The sequence below is a fragment of the Meles meles genome, chromosome 11 (genome assembly GCF_922984935.1).
Source record: "Meles meles chromosome 11, mMelMel3.1 paternal haplotype, whole genome shotgun sequence".
Lineage (NCBI taxonomy): Eukaryota > Metazoa > Chordata > Mammalia > Carnivora > Mustelidae > Meles > Meles meles.
In genome coordinates, this window is record NC_060076.1 from 51,022,885 (window position 1) to 51,049,945 (window position 27,061).

Consider the following 27,061-nt stretch of genomic DNA (forward strand, 5'->3'; position numbering starts at 1 on the left):
CATCCCATCCCAGTATGCACAAGTAGAGGCTTCTCCAGGATAGAGTTCAGCCTTTTGATACAGTTGTCCGTTCTGGGACAGAAGCAGCTGTAATCTATATTTTCAACAACTTCATAGGTAATTCTGATACACAGCCAGGTTTGATAATCAACAAATCACATTCTTGGTTTTTCTGTAACTGATTTCTTAGATTCCTGATGAGTTGGGGAGATTTCTTTTGAGAGATCATTACTAGTTCCCTATTTGAAATTTTCATGTTGGAGCTCTGATTTTAATGGTCAACCAACAACAAAAATATGAGCCTATTTTAGACCACCTGGATGATCACCTAATAAGGGAACGCTGCTGAAGAACGCCATGCCTAGGTTTGTGCCTGATTCTAGCGGCATGAACGAGTCTGACTTTAATTACGGAGGTTAACTAAGAAGCAAAAAAGGAGAGATGCAGAGAGAGGGTGAGAGAAATGAGAAATTATGTTTGTGGGAGGACAGTGCTTAAAACCAAAAAATCATTGAATACTATATTAAAAAAGGCTTTCGTAAGAGGTAAAACAGAAGTGTCCTGAGCATGGGCCGTGACCGCCGGGCCTAGGCAGCATGAGCTGAATGTGGGCTCTCAGACCTGTGTGCATGGGCCACCGGTGGCCACTCCCTTCTGCGACTGCGCTCAGCCAGTAGATCCCAGGTGCACTGCTCCCTGACATAACTGAGAGGGTTCTAGATGACACTTTTGTTTAATCTGTGAATTTGTGCTACAGTCGAATAAGATCTATACAGAAGGAGAGTATGCCTCATTTTATATGCCCAAGAAAAACAAGGAGATGGGAACAGAGGCAAGTGTTTCCATTTACTGGGTCTAATGTGAGGCATCAAGTTTGTCGGAGAGAGTCCTACTCAGAGACAGAAGCATGAAGAGAATCGTTTTTGCTCACTTAAGATCTCACAGCCCTTAGCTTTTGGATTATGGTTCTGGTTAGAAGTAATGTGGAACAGGGGAAGTAGAGCCTCATTAATGGTCAGCCAGGGCAGCCCTTGTCCAAAGCATGAACGGAAGGCATAGCTGAACCTTGTGTGCTGGTATCCAATGGTGTGCCTCCTGCTAATGCCTTTAGAGCAGGGAAGCTCGATGTCCCAGGCACTGTCCTCATCCTGAGGGACGAGCCATGGAGAGACAGGCATGAACGAATGAGCAGCCCCAGGAGCAAATGCTCAGAAATACATTCCTCTGTTGTCTGGGCTCTGGCTCGTGCCTCTTTCCCACATGTGTGACTGGGTAAAATCAAAACCCAATGGGAAAAAATCTGAACATATGTGCCTGAAAAATATCTTTGGCCCAGTATAAAGGTGATTGAGAGAGGAGCCAGAGGAGATGGAAGGTTTGTTTTTTGAGTGCAGCCAAGAACAGAGAGCATTTTAAATAATTTTTTCTCAGGGCCCAAGGCCAGGCCTTTGCTAATAGGAACTTTGTTTTTAACAGCATGATGCCTTCCATTCTAGAAGCCATGGCTGACACGGATTTGTTACTAACCCAACTCTTTTTTCTTCCTGTCACACAGCTAGGTCACTTTCCAGTCTTTGCAATTATGTGCGAGCGAGGTACTGAGGTCTAACAGATGGGCTGCGCAAAATATGCCACTTTTTATTTAATTTTTAATTTAATTTTTTGTACTCTTTTTGAAATATGCCACTTCTTGACCCAATCTACAAAAACTCTCTCGAGCAATAATTTTAGACTTTATGTGAACAAGAAATAATTATGATATTTCAGCCATCATATATTTATGGTTTTGTTTGTTACATAGGCTAGCAAATGCTAATCCAGGCTTAGTGGATATTTGTTGACTCGTTAAATGAACCAAATGGATCTTCTTTTGTTTCTAACATGAGTCACAAACATCATTTGGTGGCTAATAGTAGCCATCAAAAATGAATCATACTTCAAAGGCTTGCGATTCTGACTGTGGAGCTGGGGGTACTTTCTGCTGGAAAGGGCGTATGTGCATGAGTTCCTAGGCCGGGTGAGACATGTTGAGGATTGCTGGGGTACAGGGTAGTGATAAAAACAGGGACTGTAGGCAATGGGTTTGAAGACTACCAAATGGCCAGATTTGAGTTTCTGAAGCATAAACTAGTGACTGGCAGAGTCCTTCTAGACTACCAGTCAGTACAGATTCTGGGTCACCTGCATGAGGACTGAGCAAGTTATTCCTGCCTTGGTTTTCGCCTTCTATAGCTGCAGAGCTGAGGAATAAGTACACTAATGCATGTAAAGCTGTTAGAGTAATTCCATCTCACAGTGAGAGGTTGGAACAAATGTGAGCGGTCATTGGCATCAGCTCTGCTAAAACGGAGAGGAAATGTTACGATGGGTGTTGAGGAACTAAGAAGACAGACAGAAAGGGACAGTGTAAAGAAAAAAAAGAGGAAAAGGACAGGAAAGAGAAGATCAAATCTTTTGGTGAGAAAAAGCTCAACTGCTTCCATTTTGAAGAATTAGGAAGGTTTTGGAATAATCAGGAGAAGTAATTTCAATACAATGGATTCTCCTGAAACTGCCATCAGTATCTGGACAGACACACAGAGCTTAAACGTCACTCCTGGGCTGGTCTCCTTGGCAGAGAAGCTGTGAGACTGTGTATGCCAGGCTGACTTGCTGGGGACCCCCACGTCAATGTTCAGGAAACCAGCTGTGATATCCATAGTGGCCCTAAATCTTGACTTGAGAGAAAGGTGAACAAGGCAGTGACACCCACTAATGAAAATATTTGAGTGAAGAGATTTTACAAACTTCACATACTTTCAGCATCTAAAACTAAAACAATTGCATTTGATCCAGCTTTCATCAATGGGTAATGCCTTGTAGTAAGTGAGAATATGCAAACAACACTGTAAGAAATACTGGCTTCTGCAATTTATCACAGGCTTCTAATAAGGGCCACTGGAATTAAGTCTGCAAAAACTCCCTGAGGTGAGAATTCTCAGCTGAAGATTTTGAGATTCATGAGTTAAATAGAGTTTAAGGGGCCACAATCAGTGTGATCCCATGAAACCCCTTATAAAGACCAACGACTTCTTACACATCTGAAATGAGTAATGACAGATACAGATACTATTACTAGTTACCATCCCATGCTGGCCAGAAACTTCTCAAGATCTGGCTACCTGGCCATTTCAACAAGAGTCGCTTTGTTACAGATAATAGTTATATTGAAATGCATGATTTTTTTTTTTTTCTTAGTCTGGTTCTCCTTCCAAATGCCTTTCACATTTTACAGCTCAGGGATTTTTAACTCCTTCCTGTCCTGTGGTCTCTCATGTAGGGTCTCCTTCACTTCACTTCTACCTCCTGCCTTGAGAGTTGGCATCTGAACCTTCAGTCCACTCTGCTTACCTGGTACCCTTTCTCATCACCAGGCCTCTGGGAACCTTTCCTCTCACCTGTTATTTTTCTAAGGCGTTACTGGCAAAAGCTGTATTTCTTCTAGTCTCCCAACGTAAAAGGAAGGAAATTTGTAAATGTAAGGGAAGTGTATAGCAACTGGAGGGACTGGTCGTCTTGATTTGTATGTAAGAAATTCATAGAACTTTCAGGTCTTCAAGAGACCCCAAAGTGCATCTATTTAAAACCCCTCTGTTTATAATAAGGACACAGATTTATAGCTCAAAATCTGCTTCTAAATTTTGTAATAAGGAAGATACTTTCCTTAGAATCTTACTTATTCCATGATTACAATAAGCTTCCTTTTTTGTAATAGTAAAAAGTAAATGTTTCTCTTCCATTTAAATCATTACATGGTTTTAGTTAGTATAATCTAATAAAATAAATTATTACCCTTTGTGTAATACTCTGAGTACACTGGGAAATGTGGTGTAATAGCTGATCAGAAAATACAGAAAATGGAAGATTTGACTGGAGGATACTGGTAACCTCCAGGCTATGTTCAGAGCACAGATGTGTTTAGCCTGAAAATAATTTTTTACAAGTTTGAATTAGTTGGGCTCAGTAAAAAATGGAGGATTAAAGGATTAAAAGTGTGTGTGTGTATGTGTGAATATTTTGAAATGTTTGGCTTATCTGGAATAGTTAGAAAGTCTATCTACATTAAATTTGCATTTTTCTATGGCAATAGTTCAATGAAAATGAGCTGTGCCCTTCAGACAGGATATGGTAGGCAGAATAATGCCCCACCCCCGCCAAGATGCCTATATGCAATCCTTGGAATCAGTGTCTTTGTTATCCTACAAGGCAAAAGGAAACTAAGGTTGCTAATCAGCTGGCCTTAAAATACAGAGATCATTCTAGGATTTAGGTGGGCCTAGTCTGTCACACGAGCCTTTAAAATCAGAAGAGGGAGACACAGGAAGTTTGTCAGAGAGAAGCAACATGAGAAGGGCTCAACCTGCCATTTCTAGCTTTGAAGACGGACAAAGGTGGCCAAATGCCAAGGAGTGCAATAGTTTCTAGAATCTGGGAATGGTGCTCCGTTCACAGTCAATAACAAAACGGGAACCAGAGTCCTAGGTTGCAAGGGACTAAGTACTGCCAACAACCCAAATGAGCAAAAAAAGAAAAAAAATTCTCCCCTAAAACTTTCAGAAAGGAATGCAGCCTGTTGACATCCTGATTTTATCTTCTGAGACTATACTAGACTTTTGACCTATGGAATCGTAAGATTATATATTTGTGTTGTTTTAACTAAGTTATCAGTACAACGAAAAAGATCTATAAATGGGGACGCCTGGGTGGCTCAGTCGGTTAAGCGGCTGCCTTCGGCTCAGGTCATGATCCCAGCGTCCTGGGATCGAGTCCCATATCGGGCTCCTTGCTCGGCGGGAGCCTGCTTCTCCCTCTCCCTGCCTCTCTGCCTACTTGTGATCTCTCTCTCTCACAAATAAATAAAAAAAAAAATCTTTAAAAAAAATCTATAAATGACAAATCAGCACAAAAAAGCTACTTGACATCATTAATCATTAAAGAAATATAAACTAAAATCACAGTGAAATAGGACTTCTCATTCATGAGCACGGTTATAATTAAAAAAAAAGGATGATAACGAGCATTATTGAGGACGTGGAGAAACTGGAACACTCATACCTTGCTGGTGGAAATATAAAATGGTGCAGCCACTTTAGAAAACAGTTAGTCTCATTTACTCATGAAACAAGATGGGATTGGGAGGGAGACAAACCATAAATGACTCTTAATCTCACAAAACAAACTGGGGGTTGCTGGGGGGAGGTGGGATTGGGAGAGGGGGAGCGGGCTATGGACATTGGGGAGGGGAGGCGAACCATAAGAGACTATGTACTCTGAAAAACAACCTGAGGGTTTTGAAGGGTCAGGGGTGGGAGGTTGGGGGAACAGGTGGTGGGTAATGGGGAGGGCACGTTTTGCATGGAGCACTGGGTGTTGTGCAAAAAGAATGAATACTGTTACACTGAAAAAATAAATAAAATGAAAAAGGTAGAGTTTAAAGGTAGAGTACAACCTACTTTCATCTTAGCTGGGAATATGTGCATTGGCAGATTCAAAATTTTTGATGCTCTCAGCACGTCTGTAAATAATTGCAAAAGCACCATTACTGTTGATTTTAGGGTTACAAATACATTTTAGGCACTGCCTAGGCAAATTTGCAAATATGCAATCCACAAAAAATGAGGACCAATGTAAATACCTGTGCATATATATATATATGTATACACATATATATGTACATATATGTAGAAAAGAATAATACTTATACAGACTACTCTGCCTTCTGACTTTATTTGCTTCTGCCTGTTCCTGCCCATTCATTCTTCTGAGGGTATAAACACCATCATATGTATATATATCATCATCACTAGCCATCAGGGAGATTCAAATTAAAACAACAACCAGTGGAACAGAGTGGAGAGCCCAGATATGGACCCTCAACTCTACGGTGAAATAATCTTCGACAAAACAGGAAAAAATATTCAATGGAAAAAAGACAGTCTCTTCAATAAATGGTGCTGGGAAAACTGGACAGCCATATGTAGAAGAATGAAACTCGACCATTCTCTTACACCGTACACGAAGACAAACTCGAAATGGATAAAAGACCTCAACATGAGACAGGAATCTATCAGAATCCTAGAGGAGAACATAGGCAGTAACCTCTTCGATATCAGCCACAGCAACTTCTTTCAAGATACGTCTCCAAAGGCCAAGGAAACAAAAGCGAAAATGAACTTTTGGGACTTCATCAAGATCAAAAGCTTCTGCACAGCAAAGGAAACAGTCAACAAAACAAAAAGGCAAGCCACGGAATGGGAGAAGATATTTGCAAATGACAGTACAGACAAAAGGTTGATATCCAGGATCTATAAAGAACTCCTCAAACTCAACACACACAAAACAGATAATCATATCAAAAAATGGGCAGAAGATATGAACAGACACTTCTCCAACAAAGACATACAAATGGCTAACAGACACATGAAAAAATGTTCATCATCACTAGCCATCAGGGAGATTCAAATTAAAACAACATTGAGATACCACCTTACACCAGTTAGAATGGCCAAAATTAGCAAGACAGGAAACAACGTGTGTTGGAGAGGATGTGGAGAAAGGGGAACCCTCTTCCACTGTTGGTGGGAATGCAAGTTAGTGCAGCCACTTTGGAGAACAGTGTGGAGATTCCTCAAGAAATTAAGAATAGAGCTTCCCTATGACCCTGCAATTGCACTGCTGGGTATTTACCCCAAAGATACAGATGTAGTGAAAAGAAGGGCCATCTGTACCCCAATGTTTATTGCAGCAATGGCTACGGTCGCCAAACTGTGGAAAGAACCAAGATGCCCTTCAACAGATGAATGGATAAGGAAGATGTGGTACATATATATACACAATGGACTATTATGCCTCCATCAGAAAGGATGAATACCCAACTTTTGTAGCAACATGGACGGGACTGGAAGAGATTATGCTGAGCGAAATAAGTCAAGCAGAGAGAGTCAAGTATCATATGGTCTCACTTATTTGTGGAACATAACAAATAACATGGAGGACATGGGGAGATGGAGAGGAGAGGGAGTTGAGGGAAACTGGAAGGGGAGATGAACCATGAGAGACTATGGACTCTAAAAAACAACCAGAGGGTTTTGAAGGGGCGGGGGGGGGGGGGAGGTTGAGGAACCAGGTGGTGGGTAATAGGGAGGGCACGTACTGCATGGAGCACTGGGTGTGATGCCAAAACAATGAACACTGTTATGCTGTAAATAAACAAATAAAAAATAAATAAATAAATAAATAAGAAAAAAAAAAAAAAAGAAACCAGTTAGTCATTTCTTAAAAAGTTAACTCCAGTGCAGAACCCTTGACAAGGGACCTCATACCTAGTACAAACACATGATGCTGCAGCCTGTCCTAGAAATGACTAACCCAGGATATGCTAGATCCCACTATCTGTCCAACCATGCATCCTTCCCTCATTCCTTTGGAGAGATGTGAAAATTGCCTTTTCAGAATCTGAGGTGGGCTAGCTTGGATCATTGGAACTTCTTTGTTTCATTTATTCTACTGAAGAGCAGAGCAAGTTGGTGGATTCTCTTGCTATATTCTTACCCATTTTATCTAAGTTCTATAAAAGCTGGGGCTCTTTAGCAGGCATGCTCCATATTTGCACCTACTGAACAAAACTTGAGGATGTTGATTACTCAGCAGTTTATCAGATAATAAGATCTCTTGATGGCAACTTGGATTAGTCAGTGGCCATTTTCCTGTTGTTCAGAGCACCATCTGAAATATAGCCAAACATATCTACTTTTCCTTCTCCTCTAATGCACTGGAGAAAACCTGCCTTTGTCTATCTTTGCCACCAGTGACAGGACTCTCTCTGAGTCTGTGAAGCAAAGTCCTTCTCTGGTTAACAGAATTGCTGGATAAAAATTTCAGAAATGCCAATCTGAAAAGAATTGTGTTACAAAAGCCTTACAAAACTACTTGTCTTTTACTGCAGCTGCTAAATCATGATGGGGAGGGGGTAAAGAAAGATGAATTTCAAGGACAATGGCCTTTTATTTTTATTTTCCTTTATATTTTATTTTCTGTGATCTCCTTATTAGACACAGTATGCGTCAGCTATTCAACTCATAAAAAAGCAGAAAAGCATGCCAGGAAAAGAGAAATATTTTCTGTCTCTTTCTTCCTGAGAAAACTTCAGATGAGCTCATCTGTATTCTCGCCTTTCAATGAAAGATATGCTCATCTCTCATCTTCTTCTCATTTTCCAGTGATGATGTCAGGCAGGGCTTACAGTATCTCTTTTGTGATCTTATAAAATCAATGACAACCAAAAACTTTTCCCTTATGGCAATGACCTCATCCATGGTCTACACCTGGATAGGACTCATCTGCATTGGTAAGTAGAGCTCAACTCCATTGAGCCAGACTGAAGCAATTTACCAGGAAACTACTGCTTTCCTTCAAAACCCTGCCTTTGCCATTCAAATTGGAAGGTTCCTGAGCAACCTGGCTGAGTGTTGAATCTGACTAGTTGAGATGGATCTCCAATCTTTGTGCCCATCTCTGTACACACTAGAAACTCTCCTTTACCTAGAGCCATCTATAGTGGATATAAAATAATCAATACTTCAAAATGTTAGGTATGTGACATTTTGGGGGCATTCTTATACTCCTTCCTACCTGCTATTACCCACCCAGCCACGGTATGCTACTGTCCTCTACATTCTAAGCAGTGAAACAGGTATCCACTTAAGTCGGTTCAGGACAGAAAGGAATCTTGTGGCCCTGTGTCTATCTGGCTGTGAGCTTCCGTTCTGAACCAGGGAGGTGGACAGGGAGACGCTAGCTGTCTCCATGCTGACACACACTTACAAAGTACCCTCAAGTCTCTGAGACAGACAAATCAGGTAACAGATGAGTTTGGAGGAAAGCAAAAGGATACTGAAGACAGTATTTTACAAGGCCAAAGAAGGCAGATAAGGAAGAGTTTGTCTAGCATGTCTGAAGTTGAATGGTGTTTACATGTTTAAAGAAAAAATGTGTACAGAGTAGCAACAGACCTAAAAGGAATCTGAGAGGCAGAACTGGCAACACAGTCACTCAGGAGGATGGGGTAACTCGGTGGGAGAGGTTGTGGGCCACGGTTGTGGACCACTGAGAGTTCATCAGGCCCATGTGAAGTATTCCTTATCTCAAGGTGTCTCCCTTCTGAATCCAGGAAGTCCAGCCCTTTCCAGATGGCTAATCCAACTTCCTGGGCTGGCATGGAGACATTGAGGGTACAGTGCCCTCCAAAGGGCTTGTGAGCATTCTGTTCTCTGAAAAGGAGTCTCCTCTCCTATAAAAATAATTCAGCTTTTATTTTATGCATTTTCTGCACAATAATAATAGCTAACAAATATGGAGTGCACAATTATAAGCATTTTCTATTGAGTCTTCATCGGAACTGTCTGAATCAAGTACTATTTTTATCACCATTTACAAATGAAGAAGCCAAGTCAAAGAGAGCAAAGAGAGTTCCTTGAAGTTATAGAGCCAGGAAGTGACAGAGCCAGGATTCCGATCCAGACCAGGAGGCTGCAGAGCCCTTAGGCTAAACTGTCATGCTTTGCCTGCTCCCTCGAATTACTATGAAGCTTCCCCACCTCTAGTCAACTCAAGCACACTGGAAAGACCAAAGTTCATACCTTTCTTACCAAATCATGGAGACACCTGAGTATCTTGAGCCTCAAAAAGATATTTTTCCCCCTTTTGGTCTGATATCCATACAGAAGTCAAGGCAAAAAGTCTGAAATGTTTTTGGAAGTCCAGAAGCACAGAGATTTACCATGAAGATTAGACTGCATTTGGGCTGAATCAGTTCCTAAATCCATACAGGAAAAATCTCAGTGTGAAGACTTATAATGAAAAATACATGGAAGCCAAGTCGGACTAATGTTTTACACATTTTAAAATGGCTTTCAGGATGTGTTTCATTTTAGCAAAGCTAGAGAAAGAAAACGAAACCTTTACTGATGCCTGGCATGGGGTTAAGTGCTTTTTCACATGCACCATCTTGTTTAACTCAACATGATCCCATAAAATATTATTAATTTCATTTTTCTAAATGAGAATGAAAACCCAGGGAGGTTATAGACTTCATTCAAGGGAAGCAACATCATCGGTCAACAAATTTATAAATGCTTGACCCTTTAAGGGGTAAATAATTTTCCCCTTAAATTTTAGTGTATATATATGTGGGTGTTTTATACGCCACTACAAAGGACCTTGATGCATACATTTGAAGGAAACTATAACTATCTTTCCATTCTAGGTAGTCCTGTATGCCTCGGTTGCCTTGACTAGTCTGTATGCATTATAGAGCACAAAATTCAGGCCTTATTTATTGCTAAATGTCCCACGGTACTTGGTGGAGGGTATGCTTAGAACCGTAGCTGATATGCCACAGGTGTAGATGATAATCCCAGGTAAAGACACAAATCCAATTGCAAGGCAATATATTAAAACACATTTTGAGCCTTAATTTTTAGTGGGACCACTAGATTCATCAGCAGACCTGAATAAAGCCCAGCACTGAAGTACAAGGACCCAGTCCCCTACGTCCTAGGTGTGGTGTTTGTGATCTACTTCATCGGTCAACCCCTTTCCTCCCATTACCCGGTGCCTCGTTGGCTGCTCTCTCTTTTCTGGCTTTGAACACTTTGGCAGCCTCCACTAGGTCTTCTTCAAAGAGCTGAAGACAAGTTTGATGTTACAATTGCCTTACTTAATTCCAGGCAGGTTTCCATTAATCGTATTAAATTCAGGTGAACAAGGGTATTCAGTCTGTGATGGAGCTGAACCATATCTGGATAAATAGAAATAAGAGACTTAATCCTCTAAGAGCCATTGTTTGCCAGCTATTGGAAGGATGTCAGCAGTGCCCTTGCGGAAGGCAGGTTGGAGTGTGGAAGGCAGAAGAGCATTTAAGAGATTGGTGCTGAGCATCTGGACTCTGTATAAAGAGGGGAATGAAGACTGTAACTGGAATACATTAGGAGGAAAGCAAATGTTCTGCTCAAAAAAATAGGCATTAATAATATCAGTCTTTAATCCACCCCAGGGTGATCTTAGCTTGCCTTATTCACTGCTGACTTTCATCTTCCCTGGAAAGCCTCCTGCTAAAGGTCCCTTTCCAGATCAGCCTTAGGTCATGGGGGCAGAAATGCTGTTGCTAAACAGATATGCAAGGGAGTAGCATGTGTGACTAGAGAACAGTATGACAACATAATCCCAGCATGGACCGATGAGGTCAGTGTGGGGTGACGTTGGCTTTTCTAGCATTTACTGAATCATCTGACGGGAGCAGCAATTGAAAAGAATAAAGACAAACACATGCAACGTACCGCCAGAAAGACTGCATGGGCCAGATCTGAGAAAGAGGATCCTACTTCGATAGGATCGTTGGGGAAATGGAAGGAGCAATGAGCTAGGAGTCAGGAGGCCTCAGTTCCCTTCTTACCTCCATGACTAGCTGAGTGGTTACATGACCTCGGGTTACAGGACCTGGCCTCTAAGAAATGAGGGCATTGGTACAGTTGGTGCCTAGGTCTTTTCTCGTTTTGAAGGCAAGGATTTGTGTCCTGTGTTAAGAGAGGTTTTTTATAAAGTACATGATGACAAGACCACAATCTTGGGAGACACTGTACTTTATACAGCAGTTTTCTTAAACCACCATGTGCAGAATGTTTGCCCAACTTTACGGATAAAGGGAAAGTGTGGGCAGGTGTATTAGAGCAAGAGGTTGACATGAAACAGAACCAGAGAGATGAACACTCCTGCTCCAAACCATGACTGAGGAATTCCAATGACCCGTGGGTCTTTGTAACTTCTTTGTAACACGTGTAACAAGGAGAAATGATAGGATCCTAAATAAGCATTCAAAATCTCAGGTCACGACTCATGTTCCCGAACACGTTACTTACTTGTACACAACTCCTTTGCTCATGTTGTTCTGTCTTCCTGGAATATTGCCCCATTTCTGCTTATCAAAACCCACTCATTCTGACTCTAAAATCTCCCAGATGAAATGAATGTCTGGGCACACTCTTAGGTTATCATTTATACCACGTATTTCATTCTACCTCCTATTATACTTCATCTCCACTTAATTATAATTATAGGCTATAACCTCTCTGAAGGCAGCGTATGAATCTCTTTTATCTATGTGTTCCTGGACTTGCTCGGCAAATCTTAAGCACCCATGGTGTCACTCCAAATCCAACCACACAGAATTTTCATGTTACCTGCTAACGTGACGGCAATGGAGACAGAGTCATAGCCCAAGGCATTTGTGGCATTACAAGTGTAGAAACCCACATCAGCTTCCACTGGTGCCAGGATCTGTAAGGAATCATCTGACTGCAGAAGAATCCTGGAGCAACAGAAAAGAAACAGAGACCTAATCAGGTCAGTTGACTCCTTTCTGGCATTCAATACTGATAAGGCAGGAAGGAACCCTCTTTTATTTTTATTTTTATATTTAAGGTACCCTCTATCCCCAACATGGGGCTTGAACTCATGACCCTGAGATCAAGACCTGAGCTGAGAGTAAGAGTTGGAGCTTAACTGAGCTACCCAGGTGCCCCTATAACCCTGTTTTTAAAACAGAGACAAACCAGCCACAGTGACACGCAGGAACCCAGGCTCTCTTGCCACTTTGATTGATGGGATTCTGCAAGCAGCCCCAAATGAGGTTTTTGATTGCCTGTGCAGCTTGTTGATTACTTGATCTAAAAATGCCAGTTGGAGTAGACAGTATATGTCTGCTGAATACATATAACACCCACATCATGGATGAGAGGAGATGCTGGAAAGAATGGTGCAGGTGGATTTGGGAAAGGCTTCTTAAGGAAAAGGAAGGAGAGGTAGAGCTTTGTTGGATGGTGGAAAGTAGGCAGGGTTTCCAGACACGGAGAAAAGCATCTGGAGTTGTGTGAGAGTAAGCCAAGAGTCAAATATTGAGGAGAGGATACTGATGCATATGTTTGAAGGAAATCCTATGTCTAACTACCTCTCAATTCTAGGTAGTCATACATATATCCATCCATGGGGTATAAAACTCAGATCTTATTGTTTCCCATAATACTTAATAAAGGACTCTTTGTAGAAAAGGTCAGTAAAGGGACGCCTCAGTGTCCTCAGTGACTCCTCTCTCTCTGCCTGCCTCTCCGCCTACTTGTGATCTCTCTCTCTCTGTAAAATAAATAAATAAAATCTTAAAAAAAAACAAGTCAGTAAAATAAAGGCAAAACCTGCCCTTTAAGACAATGGTAGAAAATTCCAGAGTGATCACCATCTAGTTCCAATATTTTGCCTTTCCTGAAAAGAATTACAAGCATCACATTGTGAATGCCTAGCAAGAGCTTCAAAACCCACTCCAATCTTAGTCTTCCCTTTGTTCTTTTTTGGATTTATGCCATTTCCAAGAACCACTAGCTACCTCATGGCAGTTAAGCAGATTAGTGACTAATGATGACTTAAACTTATGTCTCAGTGACTTGATGAGGCTGACGACAACTGGATTGTATAGGAGGAGGTGGGAATCCAGAAGGACAGGACAGGAAGCTCAGATATCCAGTGCATTCCTCAGCAAACCTTGGGTCAGCAAACCATTCGATAGTACAGCAATGCCTTACAGGTGACTTAGAGGCTTCCAAAAAATCAGTCATTTCCATCTTTGGGATAATTTCTACCTCCCTAGTTTCACAAGGCCAAAGATCTGTTCACCTGATATCATGTCAACATCCACCCCCAGGACATAAGCTGGAAATAGGGGTCGTTTTTCAGGAAATGTTGGGGGAGAAAAATGTTGGGGGAGAGAAAGCATGAAAATGTCAGGACTCATGAGACTTGGTGGTGAAATTCAGACTAGGAGTCAGACCTCCTGCCCCAGCAACATGTTCTCGTCACTATACAGTTCTTTCCCTTCCTCACTATCTCTCTTGCTGGGTCCTCTCCAGACTCTATGTTATTGACACTCTGAGGGGGGCAGTCAATCTGGCAATGGATCATGCTTCCTCCGCTCCATTTTTGGCCTTGAACTGACTGCATTTCTTACTCTTAACCTTCTGGCAGAGGGAAGGCAAGAAAGAGGAAAAACAAGGCTTACATGTATCAATCTTCAATCTACTATGCAGTTCTGGTAAAAATGGGGAAGGAAACAGAAAACCTCAGCTAAAGGGAAGTTTCTGGATGGTCTGTGTTTGATTCGGTGCCATTTCACACCATCACCACAATTGCTGAGGAGAGTCAAGTTTTTGGGGCACTGAACTGGCGCTGAAGTTTTGTTAGGGTTGTGAAAGAGGCTGTGAGAGACTGCGGTAGAACTCATCCACTCATTCATTCACACATCCATTAAATGCTAAGGGAATTTTCTCAATTACCTGTTAGGCTATTTCAAAGAAGCTAATAAAAGAAAGATGACAATACTCACTTCTTATCTTTGTTAACTATATAATAGGTAACAATGTTGATGTGGGAAACAGAGGCAGAAGAAAAGTTATCAAATTTCCTTACCCACTGACAAGCCCTTAAAACAGGCAGAGTGACATTCCTCTAGGGACTCAACTACCCCGACCTTATAGCTTTGCTATGTCAAAGGGCAATCCTAGCCTGACCGACCCCCAGGATCTTATAAATCTACTTTAGCAATTCCTTTGGAAAATTTATCTCTAAACCCTCCAAGATAGTGCTGACAATCATTCCCAAGCATATGGTCCACTCTAAAGGGTCTCATGACAAAGGTTTTATTACTAGTAACGAATAACAAATAACGCTTTTCCTAACAGTAGCTAGCCCCTCGAGGTCCTGGAAACCTTGCTTCCAAAATTCCTGAGAGACTTACTGCCATCTCTGACCCCCTCCCAACTTGCAAGCATATAATGGACCAGTCATCACAGCCCCAGGGCAGCAGCTCTTTCTGCCCACAGTCCTGTCCCCATGCTTTAACAAACCACCATTTTGTGCCAAAGATGTCTCAAGAATTCTTTCTTGGTCATCGGCTCCAGACCTCACCCCACTGAACCTCACATATATTCTAAGACTTCATCAATGTCACTATCTTAAAAAAGAATCTTAACAGACACAACTATATTATCATTGCTAAATCTCTTCAGGTATTTAGGCTATTTTAGATTTTAAAAAAATTAAAAATTGACTATGATTTAAATCATGATGATGTCCCAGAACATGTATGCCTCCATAATGATTTCCAAACAGCAAGAATAAAAGCAGGCTTAATCAAATATCAATAGAACTGACTACTCATGAGGATTGAGTTTAGTCCATTGTTACTCAGTTTTATTGCACTCAAAAGTCAGGGATTAGAATATGCCAAACTCCCAAGTCCATTGGGATGCCTGCTTCCCTAAAACCTGCACTGTTTCTCTCTCTTCCCTACAGAAAGGTTTCTTGAATTGAACATTCAGACCAGGAGGCTAGAAGACCAGTCTTCTGAACTTTATTTTGGTCCTGCTATTGCTTAAGTGGTCACCACTGGCAAGTCCCTTCACCTTCTTACATTTCAGCTTATCCACGTCTAAAACCCAGCTAAAGTAGGTTTTCCTACTCAGCAGAGGAAGCTGTGAAAATAAGGTATATCAGGAATTTCCATACCATCTTCTGGCATTTCCAGGGATGCTTTTGTTGGTAATGTTGGACACCCTGAAGGAAGAATTAAATGTGAGGAAGGATGGGAGTGGTAAATCTTGTCAGAAAGGAAGAGAAGGGAGTATGTTATTGGCCAACTCTCTGTAGCCCTCCGACAATTTATTAGATCTCCACATTCAGATCATTCCTCTCCTGACTCATAGAACTACTATATCTCTTTGATCTCAGGTAGGAGGTATAGAACACGGTCCCAACAGTGGGCATGAACCACCCATTTTTTAAGGTGGGAGGAATAGCTTTTGTAGCTACACTACTTACGGATGCTACTGAGTGAGACATAATGTTTTTTGAGCAGGTCTGAAGCTCAGAAAAGATTCCCACAGAGGTGATGAAGAGAAGGAGGAGAGCCTTCACACCAGGCTAAAAGCCACACAAGGCTGAACTAGGATGGGAATAGTGAGAGTGGAAAGTAATGAATCTAGACCTAGATTTACCATTTGCATGTTCTTTTATTCTATATAACATATATACAAAGATAGAGATGATAAAGTATTTGCCTCCATAAAAACAGTCTTAAATATTAAGGGACAAAACCTATATGGAACAAAATCTGAATTTGCATATACTTACAAATGATTTACACTCATAAAACCGAACTCTTCAGCTGAAGGAGGTACAGTGTTATTTGGTTGCAGAGTTGGAATTTGAAATAGAGATTCTTGGTCTAGCACTCTTTTTTCCCAATTTATTCTGTCTTTTAGTATGTCCTCAACTTTGGTAGCTGAGGGGTTGGAGGCTGCCACTAGGGGGAGCAGTAGTTCTGAAGAGGGTTCCCATGCAGGGCTCTCTAGGAAACATGACAAGGCAAAAGAAAGGGCTTTGCTGTGAAGCCTGAGGTCAGCTTTAGTCTCTCTATCTAGCCTGCTATCTAGGGAGAGAGATTCATGGGGAAAAAAGTTTTCTTTGTATTTCAGGCGCCTGCTCTATTAATTTAACTTAATTTGTTAGTAGCTGATTTCTGTCAACTTGTATTTCGTTTTCGGATTTGACAGGCCTGTTTTAGAATGCACAGACACAGAACTATAGTGCTGCTTTCCAAGCAAAACCAGAAAGATTTCTCTGGGGTTGTTTTGGAATTTAAAGAATCAGAGAATGAGGGGACATGGAATGGGACATAATTAAGGCCTACATAGAAAATGGTCCTGTGGTCACATTAGGAATATTAATACTAGCTGCTTTTCTCCCATACCCATACCCCACTTCCCCTTTGGTTTACTGAAATAAAACCTATTGCTTTATTTCTTTGCTCATACAGTTAGCTAGAAAATAAAAGAGTTTTCCTTTTCTGATGGCCTTTACTTGTGAGCTTCTTTAGGACAGCATGTCTTCTCCAGCATTCTAGAAAAGGAGCAGCTGAGAATGCAAATAATTGCTTTAGTTACATAAGTATGGCCCTTGTCCACCTTATGAGTAGGATTCGGAGAAAGTGCCAGGGGTCAGTCCCACCAAGTATAAGCTCTTTGAGGTGAAATTGCCTCATCTGCATTTGTAATGTATAATGAGAAAGTACTCTTAGTTGAAAGGAGGCCGCTCTGGGTGTCTAAAGGAAAGTCTCTAGCAATTCTGTGAGTGAGGTGGCATCAGGATATCCCCTGAATCCTTGGCTCAATGATGACCATCCCTGTTTTGTGTAGGCCTGTTTCTCAAAGTGACCTCCATGACCAACCACGTGAAGCTGCTGTGGAGAGGAATGTTTCTGACTTCAGTCAAGAGTGACAGAGACATGTGGATGTCTTGGGTAAGATTTTCAACTCTGGACCTCTAAGTTCTTTCTGCAAATGGAGGATAATACTGACCTCAGACAGTTCTTATAAGGATCAAATAAAGGAGTATATTGGCCCATTCTTACTGTTTTCTAAATTAATAAAAAAGTTTCAATATAAACAGCAGCTAAGAAATTAGTATTTTTTAAAATGATGCAAGTGGTGCTCACTTATATTACCATCTTGGAACTCCTCCTTTTTAAGAGGAAATCTTAAAGCTTTGGACACAGAAATATGTATCTTCTACATGGGTCATGATGTACTGTCTCATGCCTTCCGACCTGACAAGCATGCATTCTTAAACCTATTTTAGGTCCCAACACAAGACTGGGTGCTGGAAATCATAGGCACATCCCTTCTCTTTAGAATAGTATCTTCCTCTCATCTTTGCAACTTTACCTATCCCAGATCCCAACATTAACTTGTTTATCAAAGTCAAGGGTGCCTCTTTGATTCTCCTTGTCATTAGCTTGGGGATGAATTTATGCTCTTGCTCCTCCCATCTATCCTTCCCAATTTTCCCATTCCATTAAGAATGAGTCAAGTTCTACCTCCTGTGTTATCATGGTCCATGAGAATTTCTCCCTTTCCTGATCTTTCAGAGTTGTTCTGAGCTGTACTACAAAATGCTTTCAACTCAATAATGTCTCATTTCTTTAGTTAGTTTGGAAAATAGTACTGCAAGGGCTTAGACTCTTTTGTTTCTTTCACAGTTCCTTCCTGAGTATTCTGCACAGAGCTGGCATGCTAAATAGATACGTCTTGAGTTACCTTCAGAGCAGTGGAGCTCAAAATGACCCTACTGACAATATAGCACAGTGGTTAAAAGCTCAGATGCTGGAGGTAAACTGTCAGGGTCCCAACCCCAGCTTTACCACTCAGTCACTTGGTAGCCTTGGGCAAGTCATTTACCTCAGTGTCATAGTTTCGTTATCTGTAGAATGAGGAGAATTATAGCACCTGTCTAGGATTGTTGTGGGCATTTCACTTAAGCTCACATATTTAAAGAATACAGATGATGGGGGTGGGGGAAGGAGCAAGATGGCAGCAGTTGAAGAGACCTAAATATCATCAGGTCCCAGGAGCTCAGCTAGATGGTTATCAAACCATTCTGAACACCTGTAAACTCAACAGGAGATAGAAGAGAAGAAGAGCAGCAATTCTAGGAACAGAAAACCAGCCACTTTCCGGAAGTGTATATTTTTCTGGGGTCATTACTACCCTTTTAGTATTTTGTTCTCTCATTCATCTATTCTTATCTGGATAAAATGACAAACTCACCACAAAAAAAAAAAAAAAGAAAGAAAGAAAGAAAAAGAGGCAGTACTGATGGCTATGGACCTAATCAATATGGACGTTAGTAATATGTCAGAATTAGAGTTCGGAATGATGATTATGAAGGTGTTAGCTGGGCTTGAAAAAAGCATGGAAGATACTAGAGAATCCCTTTCTGGAGAAATGAACTAAAAGCTAACCAAGTTGAAATAAAAAAAGCTACTAATGAGGTGCAATAAAAAAAAATGGAGGCTCTTACTGCTAGGATAAATGATGCAGAAGAATTAGTGATATAGAAGACCAAGTGATGGAGAATAAAGAAGCTCAGCAAAAAGAGACAAACAACTACTGAACCAAGAGGTGAGAATTCAAGGAATAAGTGATACTGTAAGATAAAACAATATTAGAATAATAGGGACCCCAGAAGAAGAAGAAGAAAGAGAGGGTATATTGGAGCAAATTATAGCACAGAATTTCCTTTATTTGGTGAAGGGAATAAGCATCAAAATCCAGGAGGCACAGAGAAACCCCCTCAAAATCAATAAAAATAGGTCTACACCCCATCATCTAATAGTAAAACTTACAAGCCTCAGTGACAAAGAGAAAATTCTGAAAGCAGCTTGGGACAACAGGTCTAACATACAGTGGTAGAAATATTAGATTGGTAGAAGACCAGTCTACAGAGACCTGGCAGGCCAGAAAGGACTGGCATGATATATTCAGAGCACTGAATGAGAAAAATATGCAGCCAAGAATACTATATCTAGCTAGGCTGTCATTGAAAATAGAAAGAGAGATAAAAAGCTTCTATGACAAACAAAAACTAAAAGAATCTGCAAACACCAAACCAGCCCTACAGGGAATACTGAAAGGGGTCCTCTAAGCAAAGAGAGAGCCTAAAAGTAACAGACCAGAAAGAAACAGAGAAAATATACAGTAACAGTCATCTTACAGACAATACAAAGCACTAAATTCATATCTTTTGATAGTTACCCTGAATGTAACTGGGCTAAATGCCCCAATCAAAAGATACAGAGTAGGGCGCCTGGGTGGCTCAGTGGTTTAAGCCGCTGCCTTCGGCTCAGGTCATGATCTCAGGGTCCTGGGATCGAGTCCCACATTGGTCTCTCTGCTCGGCAGGGAGCCTGCTTCCCTCTCACTCTCTCTGCCTGCCTCTCTGCCTACTTATGTTCTCTCTCTGTCAAATAAATACATAAAATCTTTAAAAAAAAGAAAAAAAAAGATACAGAATATCAGAATGGATAAAAAAACAAGACCCATAGATATGTTGTCTACAAGAAACTCATTTTAGACCCAAAGACACCTCCAAATTTAAAGTGAGGTGGTGGAAATCAATTTACCATGCTAATGGACATCAAAAGAAAGCTAGGGTGGCAATCCTTATATCAGGTAAATTCAATTTTAAGCCAAAGACTATAATAAGAGAGGAGGATGGACACTATATCATACTTAAATGGTCTGTCCAACAAGATGATCTAATAATTTTATTTTATTTTTTATTTTTTTTTAAGATTTTATTTATTTGACAGACAGAGATCACAAGTAGGCAGAGAGGCAGGCAGAGAGAGAGGAGGAAGCAGGCTCCCCACCGAGCAGAGAGCCCGATGTGGGACTCGATCCCAGGACCCTGGGACCAAGACATGAGCCGAAGGCAGAGGCTTTAACCCACTGAGCCACCCAGGCACCCCTAACAATTTTAAATGTCTATGCCCCTAATATGGGAGCAGCCAACTATATAAACCAAGTAATAACAAAATCAAAGAAACACATCAACAATAATACAATAATAGTAGGGGACTTTAACACTCCCCCTCACTGAAATGCACAGATCATCTAAGCAAAAGATCAACAAGGAAATAAAGGCCTTAAATGACACACTGGACCAGATGGACATCATACATATATTTAGAACATTCCATCCCAAAGCAACAGAATACACATTTGCATACGCATGGAACCTTCTTCAGGATAGATCACATCCTGGGTCACGAATCAGATCTCAACTGGTACCAAAAGATTGGGATCATTTCCTGCATATTTTCAGACCACAATGCTTTGAAACTAAAACTCAACCACAAGAGGAAAGTTGAAAAGAACTAAAATACATGGAGGCTAAAGAGCATCCTACTAAAGGATGAATGGGTCAACCAGGAAATTAAAGAAGAATTAAAAAAAAAATTCATGGAAACAAATGAAAATGAAAGCACAACTGTTCAAAATGTTTGGGACACAGCAAAGGCAGTCCTGAGAGGAAAGTATATAGCAATACAAGTCTTCCCTCAAGAAACAAGAAAGGTCTCAAGTATGACCTAACCCTACACCTGAAGGAGCTGGAGAAACAACAGCAAAGAAAGCCTAAACCCAGTAGAAGAGAAATCATAAAGATCAGAGCAGAAATCAATGAAATAGAAATAAAAAGAACAGTAGAACAAATCAATGGAACTAGGAATTGGTTCTTTGAAAGAATTAATAAGACTGATAAACCTCTGGCCAGCCTTATAAAAAAGAAAAGAAAAAGGACCCAAATTAATAAAATCATGAATGCAAAAGGAGAGGTCAAAACCAACACCAAGGAAATAGAAACTATTATAAGAACAAATTACGAGCAACAATACACCAGCAAATTTGACAATCTGGAAGAAATGGATGCATTGCTAGAGATGTATAAACTACCAAAACTGAACTAAGAAGAAACAGAAAACCCGAACAGACCCATAATGAATAAGGAGATTGAAGCAGTTATCAAAAATCTCCCAAAAAACAAGAGCTCAGGGACAGATGGCTTCCCAGGGGAATTCTACTAAACATTGAAAGAAAAATTAATACCTATTCTCCTGAAACTCTTCCAAAAAATAGAAATGGAAGGAAACCTTCCAAACTCATTTTATGAGGCCAACATTACCTTGATCCCCAAACCAGACAAAGACCTCACCCAAAAGGAGAATTATAGGCCAATATTCTTGATGAACACAGAGGCAAAAATTCTCCCCCCAATACTAACCAATACGATCCAACAGTACATTAAAAGATGATTCACCATGACCATGTGGGATTTATTCTGGGGCTGCAAGTTTGTTTGAACATCTGCAAATCAATTAATGCAATACAACACATTAATGAAAGGATAAGAACCATATGATACTCTCAGATGCTGAAAAAAACAATTGACAAAGTACAGCATCCTTTCTTGATCAAAACTCTTCACAGTGTAGGGATAGAGGGTACATGCCTCAATATCATCAATATCAGCAAATATCATTCTCAATGAGGAAGAACTGAGAGCTTTTCCCTTAAGGTCAGGAACACAGCAGGGCTCTCCACTATCACCACTGCTATTTAACATAGTACTAGAAGTCCTAGCCTCAGCAATCAGACAACAAAAAGAAATAAAAAGCATCTGAATTGACAAAGAAGAAGTCAAACTCTCACTCTTTGTAGATGATATGATACCTTATGTGGAAAATCCAAAAGACTCCACTCCAAAACTGCTAGACCTCATACAGGAATTCAGTAAAGTGTCAGAATATAAAATCAATGCACAGAAATCAGTTGCATTTCTACACACCAACACCAAGACAGAGAAATTAAGGAGTTGATCCCATTTATAATTGCACCCCAAACCATAAGATACTCAGGAATAAACCTAACCAAAGAGGCAAAGAATCTGTACTCAGAAAACTATAAAGTACTCATGAAAGAAATTGAGGAAGACTCAAAGAAATGGAAAAACATTCCATGCTCATGGACTAGAAGAACAAATATTGTGAAAATGTCTATGCTACCTAGAGCAATCTACACGTTTAAGGCAATCCCCACCAAAATACCACCAAGTTTTTTCAAAGAAATCATCCCCAAATTTATATGGAACCAGAAAAGACCCCAAATAGCCAGAGGAATGTTGAAAAAGAAAGCCAAAGTTGGTGGCATCACAATTCCAGACTTCAAGCTCTATTACAAAGCTGTAATCATCAAGAGAGTATGGTCCTGGCCCAAAACAGACACATAGATCAGTGGAACAAAACGGAGAGCAGAGAAATGCACCCTCAACTCTATGGTCAACTAATCTTCAACAAAGCGGGAAAGAATGTCCAATGGAAAAAAGTCTCTTCAACAAATGGTGTTGGGAAAATTGGACAGCCACATGCAGAAGAATGAAACTGGACCATTTCCTTATACCACACACAAAAATAGACTCAAAATGGATGAAAGATGTCAATGTGAGACAGGAATCCATCAAAATACTTAGGAGAACACAGGCAGCAACCTCTTCGACCTCAGCTGCAGCAACTTCTTCCTAGAAACATTGCCAAAGGCAAAGGAAGCAAGGGAAAAAATGAACTCTTGGGATTTCCTCAAGATCAAATGCTTTTGCACAATAAAAGAAACAGTCAATAAAACCAAAAGACAACCAACAGAATGGGAGAAGATATTCGCAAATGACTTATCAGATAAAGGACTAGTATCCAAAATCTATAAAGAACTTGTCAGACTCAACACTCAAAGAACAAATAATCCAATAAGGAAATGGTCAGAGGACATGAACAGACATTTACGCAAAGAAGGCATCCAAATGGCCAACAGACACATGAAGAAGTGCTCACCATCACTTGGCACCAGGGAAATACAAATCAAAACCACAGTGAGATACCACCTCACACTAGTCAGAGTGGCTAAAATTAAAAGTCAGTAAATGACAGATGTTGGCAAGGATGTGGGGAAAGGGGAACCCTCCTACACTGTTGGTAGGAATGCAAGCTGGTGCAGCCACTTTGGAAAACAGTATGGGGGGGTCCCCAAAAAGTTGAAAATAGAGCTATCCTACGATGACCTAGCAATCTGAATACTGGGTATTCACCCTGAAGATACAAATGTAATGATCTGAAGGGGCACATGCACCTCAATGTTTATAGCAGCAAAGTCCACAATAGCCAAACTATGGAAAGAACCTAGATGTCCCTCAACAGATGAATGGATAAAGAAGATGTGGTATATACACACAATAGAATACTATGCAGCCATCAAATAAAATGAAATCTTCCCATTTGCAATGACATGGATGGAACTAGATAGTATCATGCAAGGCAAAATTAATCAATCAGAGAAAGACAATTATCAATGATCTCCTTGATATGAGGAATTTGAGAGGCAGGGTGGACAGTCGTTGGGGGGAAGGGAGGGAGAAAAGGAAACAAGATGGGACTGGGGAGGGAGACAAACCATAAGGGCGTCTTAATCTCATGAAACAAACTGAGAGTTGCTGGAGGGTGAAGGGGGAGAAATAGATGCCTGGATTATGAACATTGGGGAGGGTATGTACTATGGTGAGTGCTGTGAAATGTGTAAGCCTGATGATTCACAGACCTGTACCCCTGGGACAAATAATACATTATCTGTTAATTTAAAAAAAAGAAAGATAGAAAAACAATATGGACAATGGGTGCCTGGGTGGCTCAATCAGTTCAGCTTCTGGCTCTTGGTTTCAGCTCAGGTCATGCTCTCAGGGACATGAGATCGAGCCCCGCATTGGACTCCACATTGGCCTGGAGTCTGCTTATGATTCTGTCTCTGCCCCCACTTGTGCATGCATTCTCTCTCTCTCTCTCTCAGAATGAATAAATAAAGAATGTAAACAAGTGCCTGATGTGGTCAGAGGTATGGAAGCACAGGTTGTTGCTGCTGTGATTGACATGACCGTCACCATCATCATTCACTCTTCATGTCTGAGCTGTGTTCTGGATTTTGTGATGAATTCTTCTGACAAGAGTAAAGGACTGAGAAATGTGGAGCTTTCAAGGAATAAAACATCAGTCAGGCACATGAGGGAGGGACAAGGGGTTTTCTGTGTAAGCGAGGAAGGAATGAGTCCTAGGACCTTGACTTTAGAGGTAGCACTGGGGATGGAAAAGAGGAACAGAGACTGAGGCCGCATGGCACAAGGGTGGCAAGCGGCTCAGTTCTACTCTTGACTCAGAAATTTCTAAGTACAGCTACACATTTTCATAATTGCTTTAACACTATGAACCAGATACTGAAATCTTAGAACCCTTAAAAAAAAAAAAGTCAGGGGCGCCTGGGTGGCTCAGTGGGTTAAAGCCTCTGCCTTTCGCTCAGGTCATGATCCCAGGGTCCTGGGATCGAGCCCCACATCGGGCTCTCTGCTTGGCAGGGAGCCTGCTTCCTCCTCTCTCTCTCTCTGCCTGCCTCTCTCCCTACTTGTGATCTCTGTCTGTCAAAAAATAAAATAAAATCTTTAAAAAAAAAAAAAAAAGTCAGAATCCTGCAATGCCAAAAAAAAAAAAAAAAGCATATAAATTGAGAATAAAGGAATGAAATTTGGAAAAAAAGTGAGCTTACAAGAAAATAAGTGAACTGAGAGGCAGCTGTGGAAAGAACATCAGCTCCAAATTCCTAGGAGGAGATGCTGAGGGCTTTTACTTACCCTGAAATGCAAACTTTTTTTGTTTCTCCTACCTAGGAATTTTTTAAATTAGGATCATCAAATCTACCACAAAGGGACAGTGGGGGCCGTTAATTAGACAAGCGTATAAGCTTTCCATAATTTTATTCTCACTGTCATGTGATTAGATTGATATTTTTATCCCTTTTGAGAGAGGAAGCAAAAGCTCAGAGAAGTAACTTCCTCAGCTAGTGCATGGTGGAATCAGGAATGGGGAGTGACCTCTGACCTTTAAAAAAACTGACCATATGCAGGCATCCACTGGGGCCTAATGTGGTTTGGCTTTATTTTTGGTGGGGGGTAATTTGTGCCAAGGTTTGTAGTTACTCAGGGAAATGGACAATCACTAACAAGACTATTCTGGATTTTAAATAGCTTGAAGGCATGTGGTTTGGCCTCATTTTTGGTGGGGGGTAATTTATGCCAAAGTTTGTATTTACTCAGGGAAATGGATAATCACTAACAAGAATATTCTAGATTTTAAATAGCTTAAAGCTGGAGGAGAAAAAAAAGAATGCTGTGAGAAGACCTCCACTGTGAGCAAGGATTTTTTTTTTTTCTGAAACCAAAAATTACAGTAGCCCAGAAACTTGCAAGGGAGAGTTTTGTTTTGCACCGATATTTTGGGGAACAGATTTGAAGTTCAAGAAGAGTTTCATGTCACCATTTGGCTAGGGCAACTTTTTATAACCTTGGCTGTTTTTAATGTAATTGCCAACCAAAAGTTATTTGATGCTGGAAGCTTCACGATTGCTCCAGGTGGAAGTATAGAAAATATTCTTGGAATGGGAGAGGCCACCTGACCACACATTCTTAACCCTGTCCTAATACTTCCTGCCAAACTCTTCAACTTCTGTCTCTTCAGCAACTCATGAAACCTTGAATTTGCTAATATGTGTAGTTTTATTTGCTAGCTGGGTAATTCATTTTGAACTATCAGCCTCTGCATGAAATGATTCTGACTCGATTTCCAATTTACCTGGAAGGGGGCTCAAACTTTGGTCAGCTGGTCCTGCTTTTGTTACTAGAGTTTTATTAGAGCACCATCATGCCCTGTAAGTGCTTTCTGTGACTGCCTTTAGGCCATCATGGCGGAAATGATAGTAGAGATGGTCTGCAAATACCGAAAATGTTTATTATTTGGCCCTTGACAAAAAAAGCTTGCTGACCTGGACCTAGAACATGGAAGAATTTTCACTTCTGGTTTTTTTCAGTTCCTCATTTATATAACTGTTAACTTTATATAACTGTTAACTGTAAAACTTTTTGCAGAACACTGCCTTTTTCTAGGACCACTTTTCTAAGAATAAATGAACCACGAAGGGGATCTTCTGAGAACCCCTAACCTTTCAAGGAATAGTCAGAGCCTCACTTGTGCCAATGTCACGCTCTCGGATGCTCTTGTGACCTTTATATTGACCTTCAATACTTTTTTTTCCCTCCTCGAGGCCTAGGTATTTACTGAGATGGCCCCCTTTTCCTCCAACTTTCTTCCAATTTTCAACTGGGAAAAACATTTGTCATTCCCACTGCCATTACTTCTATGAAGGAAATAAGCCAAACCAAACTGAAGCTGGTCTTTTCTCTCCGTATCTGTCCTGCTTCCAGTTTTTATAGTCTCTGCAAACTTGGAGGCTGCATTTCATGTGCTTATGACTTCTACATATAGTATTATTCACAGCTGTGGTTCTGATCTTGAACCTGGAGGCATTTCCCATTTGATTCTCTCTTCCATTCTGAGAAGTTTCCATCTGTAAATACTCTGTGTTGCCCACGCCAAAGCCTTCCAAATACCCCTTAATTCATCTCCTATTCAACACCACTTTGGAAAGTTGTCCAATACTGT

The 27,061-nt window shown here is 40.7% G+C and overlaps 1 protein-coding gene across 2 annotated transcripts in view; it reads right to left on the bottom strand.

Moving 5' to 3' along the window:
• The window catches only part of ADAMTSL1 (ADAMTS like 1), a 935,024-nt gene that overhangs the window by 99,084 nt on the left and 808,879 nt on the right, over positions 1–27,061 (bottom strand). For both annotated transcript variants that reach the window (XM_046023640.1, XM_046023641.1), the window contains one exon: positions 12,276–12,403. In XM_046023640.1, coding sequence (XP_045879596.1) covers positions 12,276–12,403 — 128 coding nt within the window. The remainder of the gene's footprint in view (positions 1–12,275; positions 12,404–27,061) is intronic.